The 27,107-nt window shown below is 37.2% G+C and overlaps 1 protein-coding gene across 1 annotated transcript in view; it reads left to right on the forward strand.

Annotated features, from left to right (window-relative positions):
• The window catches only part of SNRNP40 (small nuclear ribonucleoprotein U5 subunit 40), a 46,558-nt gene that overhangs the window by 998 nt on the left and 18,453 nt on the right, over positions 1-27,107 (forward strand). The window contains exons 2-5 of the mRNA XM_003765491.4: positions 5,605-5,734; positions 9,478-9,571; positions 13,231-13,396; positions 24,157-24,279. Of these exons, the coding sequence (XP_003765539.1) occupies positions 5,605-5,734; positions 9,478-9,571; positions 13,231-13,396; positions 24,157-24,279 (513 nt within the window). The remainder of the gene's footprint in view (positions 1-5,604; positions 5,735-9,477; positions 9,572-13,230; positions 13,397-24,156; positions 24,280-27,107) is intronic.

Raw genomic sequence — 27,107 nt, forward strand, 5'->3', positions numbered from 1 at the left:
CACCTCCCTAATTATTTACTATCCCACTCTCCGTGATGGCGCTTCCAAACATCTTTATCACTCCTCAAACCTCTCATGACTCCCTTGCTTCTCTCGGGAAATTTTGCAGAAAAAAATTGAGAGCTCTCTTCCCTCCTCATTTCACATCACTCATATGTCTTGCGTCACTGTCTCTCCCACGATGAGGTGGCTGGCCCTCTTTCCTTGCCAAGGCTAACCTTTCCTTTTGCATCTGCGATCCCATTCTATCCTGTCTTCTCCAGGTGATTGTTCTTGCTATGAGCTCCTTTCATCCGTTCTCAGTCTCTTCCTCTCCATTGGCTGCTGAAACATGCTTTCCCATCTTCAGGAAACCCTTGTGTGATAATTTATCCTTTCTAGCTGTTTTTCTCAATTTTTCCTTCTGTTTGTGGCTAAACTCTTTGAAAAGACTGTCCTCCATTTCCTTCCTCTCACTTCCTTAACATCATACTTTGTTTTCAGAATTCATCATTCAGTTGAAACCTTTCTCCAAAATTACTAATGATCTTTCAGTGGACAAATCCAATGACTTTTTCTCAGTTCTCATCCTTCCCGACCCCTTCAGCCTTTGATGGTATTGACCATTCTCTTCTCTTTCATACTCTTTTCACTCTTGGTTTTTGGAACAGTACTCTTCTCTTACTTATCTTCTATGGTCTTTCCTAGTTCTCCTCCTAGCTCTTAACTATTTTTCAGTCTCCTTTCCTGAATTTTCTTCCAGGTCACACTCACTGATTGGGAGTAATCCCATAGGATTTTGTCTTGGTCCCTTTTCACTTCTCCCTTTATACTACTTGAGTGGTGATCTCATTAGCTTCAATGGATTTATTTATCATCTTGCTGATAATTCTCAAATCTACCTATTTTGCCCTATTTTCTCTGCTGAGCTCCAGTCTTATATCATCAATTGCCATGTTTCTTAAGGAGTATCTTACATTTACCCCTTTTTCTCATCTTGACATTGCTACTACACTAGTAGAGAGGTCTTCTTCATCTCAAGGCTGGACTGTTGCAACAATTTATTAATTGGTCTTCCTATTTCGTCCTGTCCCACCATTCCATCCTCCACTCAGCTGTTTAAGTTATCTTCCTAACGTGAAGGTTTGATCATAACATCCCCATTCACAAAAGTAAAGTGGTTCCCTGTGATGACCCCATATTTTAAAATCGGCCGGAGTCAGGAATTCAGGTTAGGGGAAAATCGTCAATCTTTAGTCTCAGTGAAGAAAGATCGGAGGTGGAAGAGAATGGGCAATAGCAATGTGTGCAGCTGAGTCAAGAAGCTAGCTAGACCAGAAACAACGAGACCAGCACCACCAGAGTAAGAACCCAGTCCCAATCTCTCCCAGCCTCTCTTCCTGTCTCTCTGCCTCCACCCACCAAAATCGTCATTTCCTATACAACACATCAGGGCTTGCACAGAGAGTGGGCAGGGGCCATTCTTTATCCAAGCATGTATATTAATAGAGTATAGTCCAATTACTATTTAGCCTCACGTGCTTGGGACCTCAGTGCATCAATTCAAGCCTCAGCCCACTGCAGTTCCCCATCATCTCCAGGGTCAAATAAAATCCTATTTCAAATTCAAAGCCCTTCATAACCTAGCTTCACCTCCTCACGTAAAGTGTAGGTTTGCTTTCTGGAGGACTTCAGGATCTGCCTGAGTCCTCAGTCTCAGTGGAGGAGTCAGGGAGGCAGGACAGCCACCACTAGACTGGTCAAAAAGGGAATGAATCATTTCCAGTCCTTCTCAGCCCTTATATACCTTAGTACAATTACATCATTACAGCATACTGAATGTGTATGAACTAGAGAACCATTACATCACCATGCTAAGTACTAATCCCTCTATACCCTTAGTCAGGAACCCCTTTCCCCTAGTCCCCTTTCTAATTTTTTCATGTTTTATGCAACCTTCCAGTGACACTGGTCTCCTGACTCTTCTTCCTGACTCTTTCCATCACCTATTTTGGGCATTTTTACTGCTGGAATTCTCTTAATCTCTACTGTAGCCATCAATCTCAGCTACAGAAAATCTTTTCCAATCTCCCTTAATTCTAAGACTTTCCCCCTATTGATTATTTCCTGTTTATCCCGTGTGCTTATTTATATATAGGTGTTTTGCATTTTCTCCCTCATCATATTGGGAGCTCCTTGAGAACAGGAACTATCATTTATCTTTGAATCCCTTTCTATTAGCACAGTGTACCTGATAGGTACATAATAAATGTTTATTGATTGACTGAAAAAGACCTTATGAGCATATGTTTTAGTAATTAAAAGGATCTTAGACACTATTTGGTTCAATCCTCAGATTTTTAAAGGGGCAAGCTGAAACACAGAGTGTGGAACTGACTTGTTCAAGGTAGTATGGAGCATGAAGAAATCAGACCTCGACCTTCAGGCCTTGGATTGAGTACTCCCCTGCTATCTGTGGACAAAAGGAGACAAAACTGATCTGGATGTCTGCTGTTCGCATAGCCCTTTTAACTTAGGAGCATATGATTTAAAGCTAGGAAGATCCTGAGATATGGACCTCAATTTATACATTAGGTGGTTCCCATATAGCAGAATTTGAACTTACACATTCTAATTCCAGTTCCAGGGCTCATCCCCTGATCATCTTGCTACTTAATCATCATTCTGCTTCTTTACATCTTGAATAAACTTTATACACACCAATGTATTGGTCATGTAGCACTGTATATATCCTAGTGCTCTTTGTCCGTGTAGATAAGGTCTTTCTTGGTTCTGCACCAGTCACTTCAACTCTGAGTCTCCAGTTTCTTTGTCTTGAAATGGGGATAATAATGTCATTTCCCCTCTATATAGTTACTGTGGGAAAAAGAGCTTTGTAACTTTAAAGGCATATTACCTCAGCTATAATAAAGCATAGTCACAAGATACACACTTCTTGCTTATTGACTGATTTCTTGGGAGTAGAATATGTGAGACTGTTTTCAGTCAGTAATGTTTTGGTTATACCTTAGATACCCTTTTCATACTTCAAAAATATGGCTTCATCTCTATTGACAAAGCTGCCATTTGTGTAGTACTATAGGATCATTTACAAAGAGTAAGTTGAACCTAGAGAAATTAAGTGATTTGCCTATGGGCCATACAATTAGTATCAGAAGTAGAAGTTTAAATCTAGATCTTCCTGTCTCCAACTCCATTGACTCCATTGGACCATGCTTTTTCAGTAGTTACTCCTTAATTGATACAGGTATCTAATCTCTTTCATAACTTGTCTTTTTTGCTGCTTCATCAATTTGTAGTTCCTTAAATTTTGGTGTTCCCCAAAGCTCAATCTTTGATTGTCTTCTTGCTAGATTAGCTCTCTTTTAATAATCTTATCCATCAGCATAAATTCAATTCTCATTTCCATGCAAGTGGCTCTCCCATCTATATAATTAACTCTAATCTCTTACCTGGTCTCCAGTCCTAGCCCAGCAGGATCTGCCAGGTATCTTAATGTCCCATTAGTATCTCAAATTCAGTGTACCCATAAATGGAACTCAACATCTCCTAAATACAACCCTCCTCAAAATATCCAATTTTTGTTTCCTCCTAATCATTCAGGTTTATAACCTTAGAGTCATCCTTGATTTCTAACTTTCCTATATTTCAGTTGCTAAGTCTTATCAAAGCTAAGTTTTCCAAAACGTCTCTCACATTTGTGCCATTCTTTTCATTTTTTGGGGGGGTGTCAGCATCCTCTTTCAGGTCCTTGTAATTTTGGTATTGTAGACTATGAGAGGAGCCTTCTAACTTGCCTCCTTGTTTCCAGGTTTTTTACATTCCAATCCATTCTCATATAGCTGCTAAAATATACCCAAGGTATATTTCTGATCATGTCACTCCCTTGTACAAACCCTTCAGTGCCTTCCTCTTGCCTCACAGATGAAATACAAATTCATCCCTCCACAATGTAATTCCTACTGCCCTTATTTTTTTTTAACTTTATTGATACCTTTTCAAAACATGTCTCTTTCTAATAATCTACTGCTCTCTCCCATAGTACTTTCATATAATGAAAAAAAAAAATCATTATTATAGTTGATACATCATCTCTGCCAAAGTGCAACATTCCAAATGCATTATCCATTGCTTCTCTGTATGGAACTTACCAGAGTTTCTTGCCATAGTTTAATTTATTAATTAAAGGCAGTGTGGTGTGATGCAAAGTGTGCTGGACTAGAGCCAGCTGGAACATGAGGTAGAATCTCAGCCCCGCTTCTTGCTAGCTTTAGGACTATGGATAAATCATAGTTTTTTCCACCTAAAAAATGAGGATAATACCAATAGTACTTTCCTTACTAGATTGTTATGAGAGTCAAATGAGATAATCTTGGTGAGATATAGTCTATAGTGATTTTTGTTATTCTGCTACATGTTATCTTCCAGCTGTGCTGAATCATCAGATGTGGCCCATTCTGTCTCCCATTCCTAGAGTGTACACCTTCCTTGTTCTTCCCTTTCATAATCTCTATTTTCCGCCATCTTAAGTGTATCTGCCATGAAATTCTTCCCTGCTTCTCTAGAATCCCAGCACTACCAGTTGTTAAAGCCACCTCTCCTCTCCTTCACTTCTCCTACTCCCCTGCAATATTAAATTGAACTAATTTATCTATGCATGTGTTATATGCCCCTATCTCTAGGATACTGTAGCCAAACTTTTCAAAATAATTGGACATATTTTTATCTCATTAGCATAGCAGTCCTATGAGGTTGTTAGGATAGTGGTTAACGTTCTGTACATAATGATTTAACAGGTTATTTAAATTGAGTTACTTGTGGAGTCTGGTCTCTCTATCCTCTATCTGTGTCTCTATTCTCTCTGTCATTGCGTGTGTGTGTGTGTGTCTGTCATACACGCTAATCAACATATTCTGGAAAACATTCTTATTTAGCATTTAAAGCCCTTCCCAACCTACCCCTCTTCTGTCTCCTTAATCTTTACTCTGTGGTCCAATGAAGCCAGCTCCCTTGCTGTCTGGCCCATCTGAGTCTTTACCTTTTCCTTCTGTGTTCCCTCTGTCTAACCCATTTTCCTTCATTCCCCTCTTCTGGATTTCTTCAATATAGGCCAGACCCCACCTTCTGCAAGAGGCCTTTCCATGTGTTCCCTATAATTCTCCCATTATTACTTTCTTTCCTATGAATTGCTTCTCAGTGTTCTGTATTTGTTCTGTATATAGAAGGTAATTTGCATATCATCTCACCCATTAGGACATAAGCTTCTTGAGGACAAAAACTTTTTGTGTATTCTCCATCACTTTCTAAGATTGACTCACTTTTCCTGGAGACAATTAAGACTGAAAATAAAGTAAGAAAGACACAATAGTTTTGATTCATAGTTAGTTGTGATTTAGGCTTCTGTTAATTTGGGATTAAATTTGTTTTTGTCTATTTGATGTTAAATTTTTTTTTAAGTATTTTTTTTAGTGACTTTTTTTTTTCCTTGATCTATCCCCTTCTTCCTCTCCATTCCCTCCTCTCCTTTCCCCCTAAAACAACCACTCAACTTCTCTTTAAATCCATGGACATTGCCACTAATCTGTTTTTCTCTTGTGTGTTTAGGGTCCTCCAAGATGTTCCTCCCTTCAGGCTCCTATTATGCTGCTCTCAGGACATGAAGGGGAAGTGTACTGTAGCAAGTTCCACCCCAATGGATCCACCTTAGCATCTGCGGGATTTGACCGGCTCATCCGTAAGATGTTGTTTATATATCTTCTTTAATACGTTACTTTTAAGCATGTGTGTGTGTGTGTGTGTGTGTGTGTGTGTGTGTATAAACAAATAAAAGCATAGAGGGAGAATCATACAAAAGGGAAAGGGGGAGAGGGAAAAAGGTGAGAAGAGAGAAAGTAAGAAAGAGAAGGGAGAATCAAAAAAGAGGCAGAAAGTAGGGAAGGTGGCTAGGTTGCTGTTGGTGCTCAAGGGGACCCCAAAAATGTTGAAGTACCAGACTAGCATTGTGAGGTATCTCAAAAGAATTTGCATGCTCAGACTCATCTCCAAGTCAAGGAGTAAAGTTCATCATAACTGTAATGCCAATTAAAGCAGGCTAAGTTCCAAAAGATACTAGCAAAGAGCTAGTAGCAGGGAGATAAATTTATAAAGAAAAGTTGGAGAACCCTGGTACTTCATATCCTCAACATGGTAATTTTGTGTCTTAGAGATGGAGTTGAGGAATGGTCTGGTTCTGACTTTGTGCACAGGTACAGCACCCATAGTTCTCTGGATAGAGCTGAAGGAGAAGGAAGGGAACCTTCTAGAGGCATTTTTAGGCCTGAAACCATTAGGTCAAGTGGCGGGCACTCAATATTGTTCTGCACCTGTGTCAACTTTAAGCACTTCATTATTGTTGTTCATTTTTCTCAGAAACTCTGTTCTCACGGACCAATAGACCGTTATCTGAAAGCCAGCAATATTTATGACCTTAGTATCCTGGTCATATAAAGTAAACTGGGCAGGATAGCCTAGGAGGAGAAATATATCATTTCTAACTATATCACTCCCAGGACCAGGTGGCCTGAAGGAGCTGCACTGCATCAAATCTTGAAACTGAAAATAGGGTAATAGGTGGAAATAGAAAATAGGATATGACTTTATAGATCCAAAGAATAACTCAATCTGACTCCTGACTCCATCTTTATCTAAGGATTCAGTTATAAAAGCATGTTTTCATAATCATTACCGCTATTACCTGCCTCTTTAAGACGTATGTCAGATTTAAACCATAGCCTATATATTACAAGTAATTTCTCACAGAAATCACTTAGTATGTGAAAAGGTGAGATTATCAAGAAGGAATGGTATGTAGAAGAGAAGAATTAAGGGAAAATAGAAAAGATAGTGGGATGTGTTAAAGTCACTGGACTTCAATTTATGTTTCAATTCCACTCCTATTAAGGAAGTATTATTTACATTAGCTCTAAATCTGCCTTTCTGTAATTGCCATTGTTTCTAATTCTTCCCTATAGGTGCACACAGAATACATCTCATTCCTTTTCTTCTCTAAATTAAATCCCCAGTTCTTTCATTTGACCTTTTATAATATAAGCTTCAGCTCTTTTCACCATTCCGTTCACCCTTCTGAATGTATTCCAGGTCTTAACCCTTGTTCTTCTCAGAATGTGGTACCTGGGGCAGCTAGTTGGTGCAGTGGATAGAGCATCAGCCCTGAAATCAGGAGGACCTGAGTTAAAATTTGGCCTCAGACAGTTAACACTTCCTATCTGTGTGACCCTGGGCAAGTCACTTAACCCCAAATGTCTCTGCAAAAAAAAAAAAAATATGGTACCCAACCTGAACCTATCATATGTGCTCTGACAAGAACATTGTATTGTGAACAACTTAGCTTCTTATCATGGAGACTATGATTTTGTGCATTTTAGGACAACTTTAAGTTTTTTTTGGATTGCTGTGTCATACCTTGAACTTGGTCTGAGCCTGGCAATGCACTGAAATCATCAGATCTTTCTTAGAGGATATCTGATGAAGCTAGATAAGAAGTTTGCTAAAATTTTGTTTACTTCCAGCTTTCATTTTATTAAGGAATGTGAGAGAGAATAATATATAATCAAAAGAAAGGTGCCTTCTGCTACTATCTCCTCCTTTCATGCAGTCTCCCATGATTAAGTGGCTTTATTTCTTACCAAGGGTAACCCCCTCTACTCGTTTGAGCAATCCCATTCTATCCTGTCTCCTCCGACAAATTGTTTCTTCTGTCATCTCTGATCTTTCACTTATTTTCAATCTCTTCTGTCTGCTGTTTCATTCCTTATGACCTACAAACATATCCATGTCTCCTCTATCCTGAAAAAATCCTTACTTGACCCTTCTATCCTTGTTAACTGTTATTATTCAGTATGTCTTCTAACTTTTCTAGCAAAGCTCATTAAAAAAACATCTAAAATAGATCTTTCTACTTCTTAACCCCTTACAGTCTGACTGCTGACTTATTCCACTGAAACTTACCCGCGGCCAAATCCAGTGGCCTCTTCTCAGTTCTCATTTTCTTTGATCGCTCTGCAGTCTCTGACACTCCTCCTTGCTACTCCTTTCTCCCTAAGTTTTTTACTCCTGGTTCCCCTTCTACCTGTCTCACAAATCCTCTGTCTTTTTTGCTAGGTCTTCTTCCAGATCAAGCCCTCTAACTATAGGCATCCCACAAGGGTCTGTACTGGGCCTTCTTCTCTTCTATACTAATTCACATAGTGATCCTATTAGCACTCATGGATTTCATTATGCTGATGATTCTCAAATCTACCTATCTTACCCCAATCTCTCCAATGACCTGTAGTCTTGCGTCTCCAGTTGCCTTTCGGACACTTTGCACAGGATGTTCATTTGACGTCTTAAACCTAATGTGACTAAAACAGAAGTCATTATCTTTCCCCTTAAATCCTGCTTCTCTTTCCCTGTCACTGTAAAGGGAATATTTTCCTCCCAATCCTTCAGGTTTATAACTAGGAGTCATCATGAATTCCTCATCATCTCTCACCCTGTATGACACGTCCTCCCCCATCTAAGCTGTCTCCAAAACCTGCCTTTACCCTCTTTGCAACATCTCTTGAACATGCCCCTTCTCTTCTCTGACACTGCTACCCCTGTAGCGCAGGCCCTCATCATCTCATGCTAGGAGTATGGCAATGGCTGCTTGTAGGTCTGCCTGCCTCAAGTCTCTCCCCACTCCAGTCCAGCCTCCATTCACCCATTAAGGTGATTTCCCTAAAGCATCAATTCAGTCGTAATACCTCTCTTACCTCCACCCCCAGCATTCAGTAAACTCCCTTGACTTCTTGTCTTCAGGAGCAGATACAGAGTGCTGTAAAATTACTGAGTGATTTGCTGTTTTCTTAAAAAAAATTTTTTTTGTTTTGTTTTCAAGAGAGTTTTTGTGGATAAGGGAGTGTTTTGTGTAGTAAGGAGAGAAATTAGGTATTATTGATGATGAGTGGAGAATACCAACATTAGATAGGATGAACATAGAAGCGGTGGGGAAAGGTACAAAGAAATGCCTGAGAGTGATGTTAAGCATTTTGTAGGGGGTTTAGCTACTTTTGGGTTAGCTGAAGGCTTGAGACAATCCCCTAGAAAAGGGGAAAGTCACTAGCTTCAATTTCAGAATCAGAAAGCTGATCTGCTGACTTCATTCCCCTAAGCAGTGAGAATTCTCCAAAATGAGATGGCGGCAGATTTTGCCCAAGAAGTCTTGTCTCCTGGTTGGGGATATCAGTGCTGGGAAAAACGATGTCAGAAGGTAGAAGACTGGAAGTAGAAAATTAGAATACACCTGCATTTCCTCCAGCCACAGGTGCCCCTAGGACCCTCTGAGTCATCCATAATTGCGTTCTGATAGCTGAGAGTCCCCAGATCCACGGGGAGGGGGCAGGACTCGGGGCTCGGCCTCTTGCGTTTGAAGACACTTCTCTGTTTACTTCACAGTGTTGTGGAATGTGTATGGTGATTGTGATAACTATGCCACCCTGAAAGGACATAGCGGGGCAGTCATGGAGTTGCATTATAACACAGATGGAAGGTAAGTGTTGGTGTTATAAGAATGATTGCTTATTTAATACTGACTCTTCTCATCCCCTCTTGGTAGCTCATTGTGAGTCTCTAATGTACAAGAGACCCTATTGTCCAAAGCCGCTGCTCTATTTTGTCACCCGGTTTTCTTGCATGTCACAATATGCTAAAACATAAAATGATACTCTGGAACACAGGTGCATTTCTTTATTTCTTTATTTTGAGTGATTGTTTATTTATAATATTAGCTTTTTATTTTTCAAAATATGTGCAACATTGCAGGGCTCAACATTGACCCCTGCAAAACCCAGTGGAACACAGCTTTAAAGACATTATTCCTTGCCCAAACAGGGGGCTGTGATATATAGAAAATGTATACCTATTTTTACCCTTTTAGAACTTTTTAAGCCTCACAATATACTGGGTCAGCCTCTGTACCATTATTTTTCCTACTGATAACTTAATTCTCACAAAAGTTCTTCTCCCCATCTTGATGTGCAGGGCATCCTAGAGTCTTGAGGGATGTGTCAGTGAATTATAAGCTCTGCCAGATTTTCTCCAGCTGGAAAGACCTCCAGAATAATATTGATTCTGGGTTATATACCTATGCTCCAAGGATCAGCCTGATTGGTAGAATCACTCATCAATACACTATTGGCCACAAGATGATAGATTTATATCTTTTTGGCCAAGAGCTGTCCATAAAACAAAAATTAAAAATAGACTTGTACCGTGCAACCCCCTTCCATGTATGTAATTATTGAAACAGATTGACAGAAAGTAGTTGAAAAGATACTAAGAATTCTGTCCTTTTAGATATTTTATAAACTTTAGTTTAATTGTGTTGTCTCTGTCCTATGATTCCCATGGACACAACATGATTAGTTGATCTGAATCCATATTGACACTTCTTTTAAATGAACCTAAAAGACAAAAAGAAGATGCAATCAAGTGAGATCACTATGATTTACGGATTCTCCTTTATAATCTGATCAGAGCTGGTGGCTTTGTATTTCCAAGACTGAGAAGAAACACTTCATAGAATACTGGTTATTTCATTTTGCTTGCTTTGAACTTAAGCAGACAGACTGTATTATATATAATTAAATATTTATCTATATATAATATATAATAAAATGATTATATCATTGCATCTCCAATTTCATTTGCAAAGAATATAATAGTATGTCTTGTTCTTTAATTTCTCTTTAAATTGTAGGCATAGAGGCAGATGGTACAGACTTTGCTGGAAAGATGACTTGAGATCAAAGAATTCAAGTAGCTAAAAATTCGAGTTGTAAAGTAAAAGTCTAAAAATAAACTATGTCTGCTTTATTTGAGAAAAGTAAAGTGCTGGATAGTATTGTTTGGTGTTTCCCCTCCCCCTCTCCCGGGCAATTTAAGTGATTTGCCCAGGATCACAAGCTAATTAAGGGTTAAGTGTCTGAGGCTGGATTGGACTCAGATCCTCCTGACTCCAGGGCTGGTGCTCTGTTCACTGCACCATCTAGCTGTTTGATAGTATTGTTGAAAAATAAAATGGACTATATTTTAATAGATAGAAAGTGACTGGATCATTTCACAGTCTGTTACTGGTAATTGTCAACTTAGGTTATCAGCTGATTTGAGGAACAGTTAAAATAAATATCACATGAAGAGAAATCAAGCTTAAGAGAAGACAATGGAGCAGTTATAGTGACTCCATCCTGACCTCTGTAAACAAATATCCCATCTCTGCCTCTTGCCTTTTTTAGAAAAAGACATTTAATGGATAATAGTTTTGTTTCAAGGAAAAGAGCAAAGGAGCTCAGAAACTACCTGGACTGCCAATAAATTTGACAAACAAAGGCAACTTAGACCTACAGCTTTTTTTTGTACAATATTATGAAGAAAAATCATAGAATACTATGAACTGTGTCATATCACAAAACATCGAAGAGTATTGAAGAAAGAAAGCATCCCCATAGAGATCTTTGTATGAAATCCGACTTTCAGATGGTCCCAAGAGCATTTGGTAAACTCAGAAAAGAGGCCAGCCACAAGCACTGGGAGTTATTTGCCTTTTTTTTTTTTTTTTTTTTTTTTTTTTTTTTAAAACAACAGTCTCTCTCTCTCAAGGGCCACGATGGTGGAGTTACCACATTTAGACTCATAGCATCTCATTCAATATCTCTAGTTAGCTTGATGTATGAAGAAGTAATGAAGGCATTTAAGAAGATGCTGTCAAAGAGTGAGTGCCTGAATCAGACCAAAGTCACAGCCTCCTGAGCTGGATGCACTGCAATGCCTTTCATTCAGGGAAGAGTTTTTCCAGGTTATTTCAAAGGAGGTTTTTTAAAAATAGAAGAGATCACAAATAGTGCTTGCACCTAAAACAGCAAATGAAAAGATATCAGTTACTGTAATCCCTTCATGAAAATCTGAGGTGTTAACATCACAGAACTTGTTGACTTTTTTGTTAAAGTATTTAACATAGTTTAAAAAAAAAAAAAAGACTACCTTAAAGGTTCTGTAAGGAGTCTTCCCCACACACACACTTCAACATCATATAATTCTATGACAGATGTGATGATTTGAAAATAATTTTGTTTAATGATCTACCAAACTTTGACATTGATTGAACAGGATAAATGCTCATTTGAGGCATTTACCAGGATAATGGAAAATACTCTATTCAGAATCCAAAAGTTTTCCTTCCTAATGTTTAAGTTCTTCAAATGATCCTATTCAAAGTAGACATTGTTTTAATTGTATCAAATTTTGTAGCATTTCAAAACTTAATCCATAGTAGGAAAATTATATGGGATAATTTTATATAATTCATAGTAGGATTAATCCAAAAAATCGTAGAATTTAGAGTTAAAAGAAATCTTGGTGAACTTGTCCAGCATTTTTAAGATGTGGAAACTGAAATCCCACTGAGGGCATAGAGGTAGTAAGAAATAGAATTAAAACTTGAACTTGAACCTGAAGAGCTATCTAGTCCCTTTTCTACATGACAGCTCTGGAAACTTTGCTGTCATGTCGTCCCATCCTATCTCTTTCAAGTTTTATACTATATAAATAATCCCTGGCCCTTCTATCATGATCTCAAGAATTATAGGACTAGGAATACAATATGAGAAGGATCCTCAAAGGCCATCTGATCCAAATGAGACAGTGAAAGAGGTTTAGTTGACTAGCCCAAGATGACAGAGCATTAAACAGTAGGTTTTGAATCCAAGATCTCTTCCTCCAAAACCATTGGTAAATGGATCTGATAAAATAGAAAAAGCAATCTGGTTATTCTCTGGATGCTTGCTAAATTATCAATATTTTTCCTCAAATATAGAACCTAGAACTGAATCTACTCCTGTTATCTAAGGATTACTGCCTTTCAGTGCTACACACTGCATCTCTTCTGTAGCCAAAAATGACATTAGATTTCAAAGCTGCTTTCTCATATTGTTGACTTGTTACACTTAGGTTCTGTTTACCCTCCCCTTGGTCTTTTTCAGACTAGTTGCTACCTAGCAGTTTATTATATTTTAACCACCTGTATGATTTATTATACTTGCTTTACAGTAATGGCAAATGGATAGAATAAAATTTAGTGTCTTTTTTAACCTAAAACTTTCCCTCTCTCTTTTTTTTTTTTTTTTTTTCTCTTTCTTATCCTTTACTATTCAGCATGCTCTTCTCAGCTTCCACAGATAAGACTGTTGCTGTGTGGGATAGTGAGACTGGAGAGAGAATTAAAAGGCTGAAGGGGCACACTTCTTTTGTGAATTCCTGTTACCCTGCCAGGAGAGGCCCCCAGCTAGTCTGCACTGGCAGTGATGATGGCACTGTTAAGGTGGGTATTTTGTGTGACTTACCAGCTTATGAAGTGGCATAGTAGCATTCAGATATGAATCTTTCCTTGGCCTTCACCATCTCCTAATGGGTTCTTTCTAAGTAGGAATGCTTCCTATAGTCCTTCGCTTCTAAACTTGGCCATAATGCCATTTCTCCCCCCTGAAAGTTTTCTGTTTTTGAGAACAAAAAGTTATAACAGGTGATGGGTGTACAATGCTGTGTTAGAATCTTAGAATGTTAAATGTATACATAGGCAAACATTAAATAAAGCATAAAATATTAAATATTTGGAGACTTTAAAAATAATTTAAGAGATAGCCAAGGTTATATAGTTAACTCTGTATGTAGTATAGAGTTATCATAACTATCTGAGATTATGTTTGTGCTATCATAATAATGAAATTTAGACCACTATAGTTTGTTTGTTTTTTGTGTGTGTGTTACCAAATTTTGAACTCTGGGTCAGTTTTGAGCCAAAGGGAATTATAAGACAGATTGCACTTAGAAACTGCACAGTTCCTTTGGTGGTTAAACTTTTAAATGAATGCACTGACTCCCACATACACAGATTATGTCAACTACTGAATAGGATATTTGCATCTAATTGTATTTCCTATAATATCGGTAATTATTTTCCACCAAAATTAAATCTGATAGCCTTTTGTCTGACTCTGTTTTGACCAGTGACATACTTGCTAAGCATCTGGATTTAGAATGCACAGAATCAGTCAACAAACGCAAACCCATGTGGAGTGGAGGCCTACAGGTTGGTTCTAGCCCAGGCGATATAGCACAGGGATAGGGAGTAAAAAAAGACCAAATTCAAATTCCACTGATATCATTTACTAGATGTATGACCTTCAGCAGATTTAGTTTTACTGCACTTCTGTTTCTTCATTTGTAAAATGAGCATGGTAGGACTTTACCTCCCTTCCTCAAGGAAGAATTGTTGACAAGTGCAAAGAAGGACATGTACAGAGTACTTTGTGACTCATTTAGGGCTCTGGGAGTCTAAGCTACCAAGGGCAAATCCGTTTGCTCTCTCCCAAGCATTAATAACACTTGGCTCCTGCTGGGCCCCCCACCCCCACTCCAAATCCCCCTGCACACTTGTGACCTCTCCCATTTCTGTTTCTGGAAAGCCCCCAAACCGAGTTTTGGCATTCTCCAGTTGACACTGCATATTTGTCTGTCCATCTGTAAGTCGTGCTCTATGATTCTTCTTACATACATAGTAATTCTGGCTTTAAAAAGTAATTTACTCAAATGTCTTTTGAGCACATGGTATGATTGTCTTAGTAATTTAAAGAATTCCTTCTGATATGCATTTTCAGTTATCAATAATGGTATTCCAGGAGAATATTTATTGCTCTTCCGAGAGCTTAAATCAGTTTTTTCTGGCCCTTTAGCTACCATCTCCTCTGTAAATGAAGTACTTTTTTTGTGTATACAGTTAGTTAGATTTACTTATGATAGGATTGATATGTAATGATGCAAAGGCCATGACATGAGACCTTCTCAGAAGATGTACTGAAGTGTTAAGACTCCAGGTCTTCAGAAAAGAGGTGGTCTGGCTGGATACAAGGAGCTCCAGGTTGGGACCTAGAGGCCTGGCTTCCATTTCCAGTTCTGACCCTTGTCAGTGATGAGTCATGGGGTAAATTAAGGAAGTCATTTGAGCCTCAGGCTACTCATGGTTTAGGGTTTTTTTCCTCTCTTTTTTGAGATAGCCCCCAGCTCCATAGAGAAATGACTCCTACTAACACTTCACTTTACCAAAATCAGTGAGCACCTTCTGTGCAGCTTAGTAGTCCTCTGAGCCTCTTAAGAGGTCATGGGTCTTGCCCAGGGTTCCACAGTCAGTAAGAGGTAGGGTTTGAATCTTGGTTTCCCTAATATCTAAGCCAGATTTTTTTGCTATACTCTATAGTCTTTGAACTCATTCATAGCACGGCTTCTTTAACTTTTTCTATATGTGACCCCTTTTTGCCTGAGAAACTTTTATATGACCTGGGATATGTAGGTATATAAAATAAGCATACATATCCAACATTTAATAAATCATGAAGAAATTTATTTTTAAATAATTCTTTGTTTTTATGATTTTATCATTTATTAAAAATGAAAGCAAATTTGCATACAAAGGAGATGGATGTGCTTGCTTATTTTTCATAAAGAATTAAGTGGAATATTTAATACCTTTAATTTTGCTAAATTTTTCCATGACCCCCATATTCAGTTACATGACCCTACATGGGGTCGTGACCCACAGTTTAATAAACTTTGATCTGTAAAAAAGGAGAAAATGCTACCTGACCTTCCAACTGTCAAGGCTCTTATGATGATTAAATGAGAAAACATTTGTAAGTGAAAATGCTTTGGAAGCCATAAGTTGGTGTAAGAAAATAGGGAGAAAAATGCTAGCGTTGACAGGACTTCATGATACCAGAGGTCCATTGTTTTCAATAGATGGACATAGAAATTTTCTTATTCTGGAGCTTGTAGAAAACCTTTTTGAAAAAGCCAAATACCAGTACACAAACATCGTGTCTCCATTATTTTATTCATTTTTTTAATCCAACTTTTTTCCAGCTGGAGATAAGAGGTTTGGAGGAGAATTCAGAATCCCCTAAGGAAAATTAGCAGGGAGTAGGGAGGCTTATTTTATTTTATTTATTTTATATCTTTTTCACCTCCTAAGAAAGCTTGGAACAACAGTAATAATATTTACAAATCTAGCAGTGCCTGAGAAACAATTTGTTTTTAAGTAGGGGGCCTTTTCCCATGCCTGATGCCATTGCGTAGTGATCTGCTTGTATGTAAAACCTGCCCTGTAAGTGGCTGGAAATGAGCCCTAGAACTTGGTATGAGAAGTACACTTTGGAAATTACAAAGCAGTACTTTTAGACCTGTAAGAGTCCTCTGTGAACTTCTGGTCTGGCCCACTTGTTTTCTTTTTGAAACTCAGAGAAAGGAGTGAAGGGTGGCCATCTTTGTCTTACTTCCTCTGATTCCCTATATCCCTACTTTTGGAACTGTCGGTCAAGGTTCCCTCTAATCAGGAAGCATTTTGAAGGACAAGAGAGAAACAAGAAAGAAAAGTAAAAAGATAAGTTCATTTGCAGTATTGAAAATAGAGTGTCTCATGAATGGAATGAGATTGCCCTTGTGTATAATTCATGTACTCCTATGGGCAGGCAAAATACTCAACCACTTTCTTTATGGATAAAATGAGATTGTTTAGCTGGATGTTCATTTTGTTCATCTGATTTTAGACTTTTACTCATGCCACGAGTTTGATTAGTCAGCTAGCTTCATCTAATTCAAAGGAGTATTTACATTCTCAATTAATTAATCCTCACCTGTGAAATTTCTTTGCTTCTTTGCTCATGGAACCATGTACCTGGCTGACCTTTGTTTACCTCTCCTGTCTTCTCTCTACCACCATTCCTGGCTCCCTTGTTCTTCCCAGAGAAAGCTAGGCTGCAAGCAGCCAACCTTGCCATAGGTTCCTGGAGTTGCCCATGTTGTTTCTGCTTTCCATTTCTGAACCATAAAGCAGGAGGACATGGGTCTGTTCTTGCCTCCTTCATTCAGTTCCTAAAAACAAACTGTTTCCTAAGTAGAGACCAAGTGTTGTATGGGGCTGATGAAGTCTCCGAGCAGGTGCCTGGAAGGGGAGGTCCATGGCTTTCTGGATAGAACCTCCACCATGCCTTCTGAAAGCCCTGGTAACGTGTTGTGGTTTCTAGGGAGCTAGACGGTGATTCTCTGCAGAATGAAGGCCAGTTCTTGGGTGTGTCATTGGTTCCCAGTATGCTAATCTTCTCTCAGATGATTTTCTTTTCTGTTGGCATGGTTGAGATGTAGTTAGACCCCTTCCCTACGTTGTTGTTGTGCTTCCCGTTTCAGGGATAGACATCAGAGGTGAGTTCTAGAAGATCTCTGCCCCAAAGTTCCTTGTCCAGATCTCCCCTATTCTGAGTTTATCCTGTTCATTGTTGTCCTTGGGAAATCAAGATCAATAAATCCTGACTCTGCCTGTGAGTTGTTTCTCTGATTTTCTCTGTTACTGAATGTTATCTTCCTAAAAAGTCTAATATAGAATTATTATTTCTTTGTATTTCTGTTTCCCTCTCTTGAATTTTGTTTACACATATGGGCATATGTCCTCTTAGTAAATTCATTCTGAGAACTTTTTTTTTTGGTTCCAACCTCTGATTTTATTGGTGTAGGGGAACTCCTGGTGAGGAACGTCCTCCACCAATGCAGATCGACACCTGTTCTGCAACTTCTAGTCTTAGAGAGTTGCCTGGGGCTTCGAGAGGGTAAGTGACTTGCCCAGGGTCACATAACCCATACATGTCAATGATGGCAGGTGAGCCCACATCTTTCTAAATGAGAGCTGTCTTGTCTCCTGTTCCAAGAGAGGTTTCCTCCTCAGCAGGGTGCTCCTCAGGTGGCTGGGTGGTCCAGTCAGAGAGGTGAGATGGACACAGTTCCAGAAGAAATACTAGATCCCAAATTATTTGCACGTACTGAGAGCAGAATAGGGTAATGGCATAAAGTTGTAGCAGCAGAGAGGATCATTGCTGTGATATTCCCATGGCATGTTAAGGTTTCCATGCTGTTTCACATGCATTGTCTTATTTGAACCGCATGAAAGCCTCTGAGGTGGCTCTTTTGACAGCTGAGGAAACTAAAGTTTGCAGTTTGGGGAGATTGAGTGGGATACCCTGGGAGCTCAGGTCTCTCCTGTACATGAGTCTAGCCCTTTCTGTACCAGCTGGTGCCACCTTTCAAGCGTTCCAAGAAGTCTGTGTAGCTAGGGTGCTCTACCTTAATTCATGTCACTCAGCCTTTGTGTCATGTTCTTAATTTTCTTTCTTCTCAAGCTTCCAGCCTCCATTTCTCATTCATAGGATGTATATGGAATTTCAGGTCTGCACATGTAACTTTAGAATCCCTTTAGTCCCACTTCTACCTAAACAAGGTCTTCATCATTTGTTGGCCAACCTTCTGGTGATGAGATTCTGAACTTTAGTCAGCTGGTCCTCCAATAGGCCATTGTTATTGTCCATCATCACACAAGATAAATACACATGTGTAGCCTTCTCAATATTATTGGAATCTCTGAGAAATGGATTACAAGATCTGTACATAGAATTTTTTTGAGTAGCCAATTCCATCCTTTCTTACCTCATATGAGCTATAATTTATTTTCACTTTTGATGTAGACTTTCCATATATATGACACACAGCCCCAAATTTACATTTTCATGATATTTGTATAAGTCTTTGGAGAGAGCAGATTTTAACATTAAAACTGCTTATCTCAAATTGAAAGGTGATGTCTCATTTTGTAGGTTGCCAATAATAATAAGACATTCCCTAAAAGCATAATTGTATTCTAGATGCAGGTGGCCATACTATATGCATGAATTAAATATCTTACATCTCTTCTCAAATGTATTGTGAAGCTCCTGATACTCCCATGATAAATGTTATGTCACATATATCTCTGTTTCTATTCATAATGACAACACAATATCTGACAATAGTTACCCAGTTTGTCTGTTATTTAAATTATATCATTGATTACATGAAGCAAATGAATTTCAAAATATTAGAGTGCTTCCATTTGGAATTTTTTTCCCTTCATTCACATTCAGACTTTTCAAACATATGGATATAAGAATTTTACTGATGAAGAATTCAAATGAAGATCATAGATTTAAAAATACAGATCATTTAATTCAACCCCTCATTTTACAAAGGAGAAAACTGGGGCCCATAAAAGATTAGGTGACTTGGTCAGGGTTACATGTGTGTTCAGTCAGAGCCAAGTTTTGAATGCAAGTGTGCAGACTCCACAGTGCATTAGGCTGCTTCTAGCAAATGCTCTCTAGAAACTTGGCACCCATGGGGGAGGCCCAGAAAAAGCCTATAGCTAAATCTGCCACCTAGAAAAAGCTCAAATAGGTGATCTATACCTTCTTGTAGCATTAGGAGTGGAATAAAACAGATGATTTTTATCAGGTCAGCTAGAGTTTTACAATCTTAATTCGTTGCCTAATCAGGTGAAAACTTGTGTGATGTTCTATTTTGATAAAGTCTTCCTTTTCTTCTGCCCCACAGTTATTACATGTTAACAGTGGCTGTTTGCAGATTAAAAGGTAAAGGAGAGAAATGGGTTAACATATGCTTTTCAACCCATTATTAAACATATGTTGTACATTTGCTTGGGATCTAAAGATCTTGGTTCACATCCCCATTGTGCTACCAGCCTACAAAATGATATTGTGACAAGATAACAAAAGTGACCAAATTAGGCAGCCTCGGTTTCCTCATTTTGGAAGCAGGAATCGCAGTGCTATCATTGCCTACTTTACAAGATTGTTTGAGAAAAGTGCTTTGTAAACTGCTACATAAATGTGAGCTAAATAGTAAACATATATGTCCACATAGTGACAAAATCAGCATATTTGTCTTGGAATTTTGTAGCACCTGTATATGTTAAGTTCTTGCTTTGAATTAAACAGCAATTGAATTCAACCAATAAGTGTTCAAGACATTATGCTGTAGGACTGGGCCTACAATAGTCAGAAATAAATCTGATTCCAGGGAGCTTATAGTCTTATAAAAGACAAAACTTTATTAATCAATATACTCTTACATAGGTAACTTAGTCCCAAACTTTCTGGTATATGTATATTGTACATAATCATATTTAAGGAATTAATGAATTTCGGAGAAAACATTTGTTTTCAAATTGTACAAGTTAAGGTTAGGGCAGTAGCTTTCCAAAAGACAAAAGATAAAGTCTTACAACCAGAATAACCTATTCTGTAAAGTTAAATATAATCCTGTAGAGAGGAAAATAGAGCTTAAAAGGAATAGCAAGTATTTCAAAGTATTTCTGATGAAAACACCAGGAATTTTGAAATGCTAACCTAAGAATAAAGAGAAACCTAGAAAAGTCTATTTAAAACAATCAGAAGGGACAGTAGGATATTGTGTTAATATTAAAGGGGAAAAATTGTCCTTTTAGAACTTTAATATCTTTAAAGAGTGTTGAGGAAAAAAAGAGTTAGGGGTGCATTAATTTGAAGAAGGGAAATAGCTTGGAAGGTAGAAGAAGGAAAAGCCATATTTTTCAATTGATGTTTTTCAATTTCTCATCATTGGAGCACATGAAAAGAAGACCATATAAACATAAAAAATTGGATGGGAAGAATAGACATCAGGTAAACTCAAAAAAACAAACAAAGGAGTGTTGGACACACACACACACACACACACACACACACACACACATATGCGTGCGCACATACAGAATTTGGTGTAGAAATACTTTGAAATCAAAAGGGGAGGCTCTTGAAAGGGTAATTATAAAGAACTAGTGGGAGGGGGCCAAGGAGTACATGACTAGAATCCAATAAGGAGATGCTGTCTCTTTGTTTTAGAGAACTGGAGAAATGGCTGAATATATTGGTATTTTGTTTGTTCGGTTTTTTTATTAAAGCTTTTTATCTTCAAAACTTGCATGGATAATTTTTCAACATTGACCCTTACAAAACTTTATGTTCCAAATTTTCCCCTCCTTCTCTTCACCCTCTCCCCTAGATGGCAAGTAATCCAAAATATGAACAAATTATGAACATAATAGGATATTAATAGTCTGAGAGAAGTGACAAAACATATACTTTAATAAAATCCCAAGCAGTAAGAGTTAATGAACAATGAGACAATGAACAATGAACAAAGAGAACAATGAACAAAACTTGGAGAACAATTTATAAACGTACAAAAACATTGTAGAGAAAAACAGATTTGAAAAATTTAAGAACTCTGAATAAAGCAATTATTTCCCCATGTGTCCAAAAGTTATGATAAAACATGTTATCACTTCCTAATAGAAGGACGTAGACTTACATTTCTGGATGTTGCTATCATGTGAATTGTTGTTTGATTATGTTAATTTGTTAAAATGTTTGTTTGAAGTAATGTGGGGCTAAAGTGGAGGTGGGAAGTTAGCAGCAGTGATACCCAAATTAATTCCATTGAAACATTCTTTTAATATTCAAAACACACAATTTTGAAAGTGTGTGAAATTTGCAGTTTGCTTTAAAAAACTAGGTAGTATAAAATAGATTCATGGACTCATTTATAATTCTCTTTTTGTGTTTGCTATATAGAATTTTTGGGTGTGTGATTTAAAAATCATTAGGAAACCTGCATCCTGTTCAAGACTAGCCTTCAGAATAGCCTTCAGTCAAAGCCTTGCAAATTCTTGTTCACTAGCATCACCCATATTCATCTGCTGGTTGTGGCTATGACTTTTACATTTTCTCTCTCCTCAGCATGGTTTCTTTGTCATGTGAGGCATGGACATTACAGTGCCTAACTCTAAACCTCACTCTTGGTCTTACATATTTAATTGCCTACATATTTTGACTACTGAATCTTTATCAGAGCTTTTTGATGCAAAGATATTTTTCCTATGAGAACATTAGTTTTTTTTAATTCCTAAATAGGTTAAATTTGGGGTACAAAAACTTTCATATAAATAAAATAAGTTTTATATAATGGAAATTGTTTTATCTTTTATTTGGTAAGGATTCATCCCCTTACCCTTAGCCAAGAAATACAAATAATCTCCTATTCTGAGTTTTTAATGACATGATCTTTAATATTCAAATCACTTACCTAGCTCAAATTTTTTGTGAATTATGGTGTTGGGTGTTGCGCTAAGTCTAATTGCTGCCAGACTGCTTTACAGTTTTCCCAGCAGTTCTTGTTAAATAGGGAATTATTTCCAAAGTAATTTATGTTTTCAAGTTTTTCATATACTGAGCTATTGAGTGAAATTACTTTGATTTGCATTGCATTTTAAATCAAGACAGAGATTCGGTTTAAAAAAGAAGAAGAAGAAGAATTGAGGGACTCTATTTTAGGGCTATGGGACAGCCAGTGCAAAGGAGTGACATGTGAGAACAAGCCAGTTTGACTGAATCATGGAATGCAAAGGGGGAAGTAATGTCCTTTAAGGTTGTAAAGATAGGTTGGGCTATTGTTCTGAGCTTTAATTGCTAAATGGAAGAGTTTATATTTATCCTAGAGGCAGTTGGAAGCCATTGGAGTTGATCAAATAAGTCACATGATCAAATCTGCACTGAATGAAAAAGTCCGGTTTGAGTAAGATGAGCCAGCTGCTTCATTTGGTGGGTCACTGGGAAATTATACCAGAAAAGAATCTTGAAGTCAGTAATGGAGGGCCGCAAATGTTCTCCAAGAGAATTTAGACTTTATCATACGAGCATTAGTGATCCATTGAAGCTGTTTGAGCAGAGTAGGAGATACTATGTGCAAAATGATGTTTTAGGAAAATTAATATGAGCTAATAGGGCCTAAGAGTTCATGGAATCACATGATTTCTAGCTGAAAGGGACCTTGGCATTTATTCCAACCACCTCATTTTACATTTGTAAAAACTGGGGCCTAAATAATAGAAGGGCAGAACTAGTAAATCCCAAGGTTGGGATTTGAATCCAGGCTATCCTACAGGATCTACAATTCCTGTGGTCTTTCCACATTGGACTTGATTGAAATGACTGACCACAGCAAAAAGCAGCAGAGGTGCTAGACAGACTTAAGTAACAGGGGCAACATGGAATTATAGAAGGAACATTAGACTCAGAAGGCAGACCTGGGGTAGTTTACTTTCTGAGAGTCTGTTTTGTGAATAGGATCTATGTCAAAGGGATACATGTTTGAGGCCAGGTATGTATGACCCACCAGGTCAATAGAGTTGTAGCTTTCTCCCCTCTCAGAAATACCTCTTCTCTTTCCCCTCCCCTTCATGCTACCTGCCTGGCTTCTTTCCCAACTTCCTTCCCACATATCTTGTGCATCTGAAATAGAGCTGTGTTTTCCTTAATGTAAGAATCTTGGGGGGAGTGGAGTGGACAGGGACTACTTCCAGCAGTTCAGGTTGGCATTTTCTCTGCAGCTTCAAGTCTTAGAGAGCTGCCTAGAGTAGTGACAGATGAAGGGATGTGCCCAGGATCTCTCAGCCTGGACACTTGGGAAGGCAGGTTGAGCACCTCAGCCTTCCTGACTTCAAGGCCAGTTCCCAGTGCTTTGTGCCACTTGGTGCCTCTTTGCTATCTTGTTTTTTTTGTTTTGTTTTGTTTTGTTTTATTTAATAGCCTTTTATTTACAGGATATGTACATGGGTAACTTTACAGCATTAACAATTGCCAAACCTCTTGTTCCAATTTTTCACCTCTTACCCCACCCCCACCCCCTCCCCTAGATGGCAGGATGACCAGTAGATGTTAAATATATTAAAATATAAATTAGATACACAATAAGTATACCTGACCAAAACGTTATTTTGCTGTAGAAAAAGAATCAGACTCTGAAATATTGTACAATTCTCTTTGCTATCTTGTAATGTGAGGGTGGGGGTGTGAAGGAGTTGTCTCTCCCTCACTAGAGGGTAAGCTTCTTGAGGGCTGGTGGTGTTTCATTTTTGTCTTCATCTGCTCAGTACCTGTGCGGGTCTCTGGTATACTGTAAGTGCTTAATCATTGCTTGTTGCATTTGACATGAATCCTCAGGAGCCCTAGAGAGTTTAGGGTCTGTGTTTTAATTACATTGTGCTTTAATTACCCCTGAGACCTTAAACTGAAAGGATTTTGTAGTGGGAGTAAGTTATGTTGTTAATTGAACATATGGATTCTGTCATTTCAGCTTTGGGATATCCGGAAGAAAGCAGCTGTCCAGACGTTTCAGAATACCTACCAAGTATTGACTGTGACCTTCAATGACACCAGTGATCAGATTATCTCTGGTGGCATCGACAATGATATCAAGGTGTGTCTCCTTTGGAATCATCCCCATTTTCCTGCCTCCTTTTCACAACAAGAAGTTGATCTTTTTAAATATAGAAATTTATGATATAATACATAATAATAATATAATAATATTCACATAATACCAGTGAAGCCTTTTATGACTTGGAAGTGAAACATTTTCCAAAGTGATTTCTTGGGTTCCTCTTCTCTTAGTTATCTGTGCATCATTGTAATGATGATCGCCAAGATTGATATGCATGTGGTGTGTTCAGTTTTTACAAAGTTGATTTGATGCAACAATCATTTGTAGACACTCCTAGGCACTTCTTATTTTCTTTCCTGAGACAATTAGAGTTAAGTGACTTGCCCAGGATCACACAGCTGCAAAGGGTCAAGTGGCTGAGTCAGAATTTGAACTCAAGTCCTCCTGATTCCAGGGCCAGTGCTCTATCCACTGTACTACTTCATTGCCCCCTGCACTTATCATTTACAGATGAAAGAACAGAGGTTTAGAGAAGTATAAGGATCTCCAATTCTGCCCTGAGTCCAAGCTGAGAGGTGTTTCCAGTATAACACAGAGTATTTTCTTTGATTATTTTTATATCTTCCAGGGAGATTGATTCAAGTTATTAATTTCCCATTTTGTCAATTTGGATAATTTATATTTTAGTATGTAATCAACCATTTTGCTTGGATTCTCTAATTTGTTAGAATATTTTTGTACAGTATTCCCTAATGATATTCTTAATTTCTTGTGTGCTTGTTATAGTATTTTCTTTTTGCTTTGCAATTTTGTTGATTTGTGTTTCTCACTCTCCTTTTTTTTGTTTGCTAATGACATCCATTTTTATTAGTCTTTTCAAAAAAACAGCTTAGTGTTGTTTATTAATTAAATTGTTCTCTCATGTTCTATTTATTTCTGCTCTTTTCCTTATCTCTGTGGACTATTTGTTCCTTTTCTAGTGTCTTTAGTGTAGGTTTTTATTTTTTTCGCTTTCTTTCTTATTAATGTTGGTATTCAGCACCATAAATTTGCTTCTAAGAACTTTTTTGCTTGTACACTATAGATATTTATTATAGATTTAGTATTAGTGTTCATTGTTTTATAAACATTCTTTTATCATTATTGTGATTTTTGTAGATTAATTTTCATGTTCATTTATAGCTTTTGTTCATGCTGTTATTTAATTTTGTTGTATTTCATCTTGAAAATACAACACACATGAGTTCTGATTTTTTGGATTTACCAAACATCTTTTAAAAAGCAAGCTAGGAATCAATTTTTCTGAGAGTTTTATATGTACTTGAATGGAACATCCAAGAATTCTTTGCTTCATAATTTTCTTTATTTGCCTCTTATTTTCAGCTTATTCAATAACAAGTTTGTGATTTCTTTTATCTTCTCTTAAATAATCTGCTATTGAAATGTTGAAGTTCCTTACTATATATTACTTTTTCTTTTAATTCACAATGACAGTAGTTTATTTAAATATAAAATTAAGTATTTTATTCATTATTCCTGTTGTCATAATTCCCATGGTTTTTTGGTTTGCATTCAACTTTCTCTGAATTATTGCCACTTAGACCATCTTCTTAATTTTGATCCATTTATGTCTTTTTATGTCACATGTTACCTGTAAACAAAACATTTACAGATTTTGTCTCTTGGTTCATTCTTGGGTTTTAATCTTTATTAAAAGAGATTGGCATTTATTGTTACAAATGTTAAATTTGATCTGTCTTCTCACATTTCCAACTCTCCTCTCCCATCTTCTTATTGTTCTTGATGTGTCTAAAGGGAATAAAGTCTATTTTAATTTTCTATAACTATTTCTACTGTTAAAAACCAATTAGCAAACCAAATTAAATTCTCTAATTGAAATTACGGAAACGAATTCTTATTCCCTGAGGTTTGGCCTCTTTTAGATAGATAGCTTTTAGGAGTGCCAGTTCACCTTTCTCTTCTTTTTTTGTGATTTCTCACTATGGATATATCTTTAGTCTTCTTCCTTTCTGTGCTTGTCTTAATATATATATTTGTTCATTCAAACTGCAACTTAAACATTTCTCATGGTTGTAAAAACTTTTTGAAACAAATAACTACATATAACAACATATTTAAAGTATATTATTGTTCCTGTTAATTCAGTTTGAAATTTTTGTAATACTGGTGGATATTTTACTTTCATTTGCTTATTATTCATAATTCTAACATCTATATTCTATACTTTTAACATCTGATTCCATGTTTTTAAAGCTTTCATGTAGACTTGTCCAGATTTGTTAATTGTCCCTTATTTTTGAAAAGTATATTTTTCTTGACATTTAGAGGTCTTTGTAGTTCCAAAACTTAACAATTACATGCTTTGGAGATTTGTAATTAGAATTTTTTCACACTGAATTCTGGTATCTTCACTCTACTTGCAGGATGTCACCTTTTCTTGTCTATTTTGTAGAGTTTTTGTTCTCAGTCATGGTCTAATGATTTTCTTTCCTTTTTTTTTTTTTTTTTTTTTTTAATATCTTCAAGAATTCTACTCTAAAGTTCCCAATTCGACTTCTATCTCCTCTTACTTTCTTCTATACATCTATTGGTTGTCATTTGAATTTTCTTGTTCTTTCATGGTCTTGATAATTGAATTTTATTTTCTCTACTAATTGTCCTTCATTTGACTTTATTCTACTACTTGCTGCTGCCATTTTTTCAGTGTTACTTTGCAGTTTTATTAATTGTACCTTTGTTTCTTTGTGCACTTCCTTTCCTCAATTGGAGTCTTCTTTTAATGTATTTATTAATGCATTTTAATTCTAAAGAAGTTTTATCATCTTGTTTTTATCACATCATAG

The sequence above is a fragment of the Sarcophilus harrisii genome, chromosome 3 (genome assembly GCF_902635505.1).
Source record: "Sarcophilus harrisii chromosome 3, mSarHar1.11, whole genome shotgun sequence".
NCBI classification, from domain to species: Eukaryota; Metazoa; Chordata; class Mammalia; order Dasyuromorphia; family Dasyuridae; genus Sarcophilus; species Sarcophilus harrisii.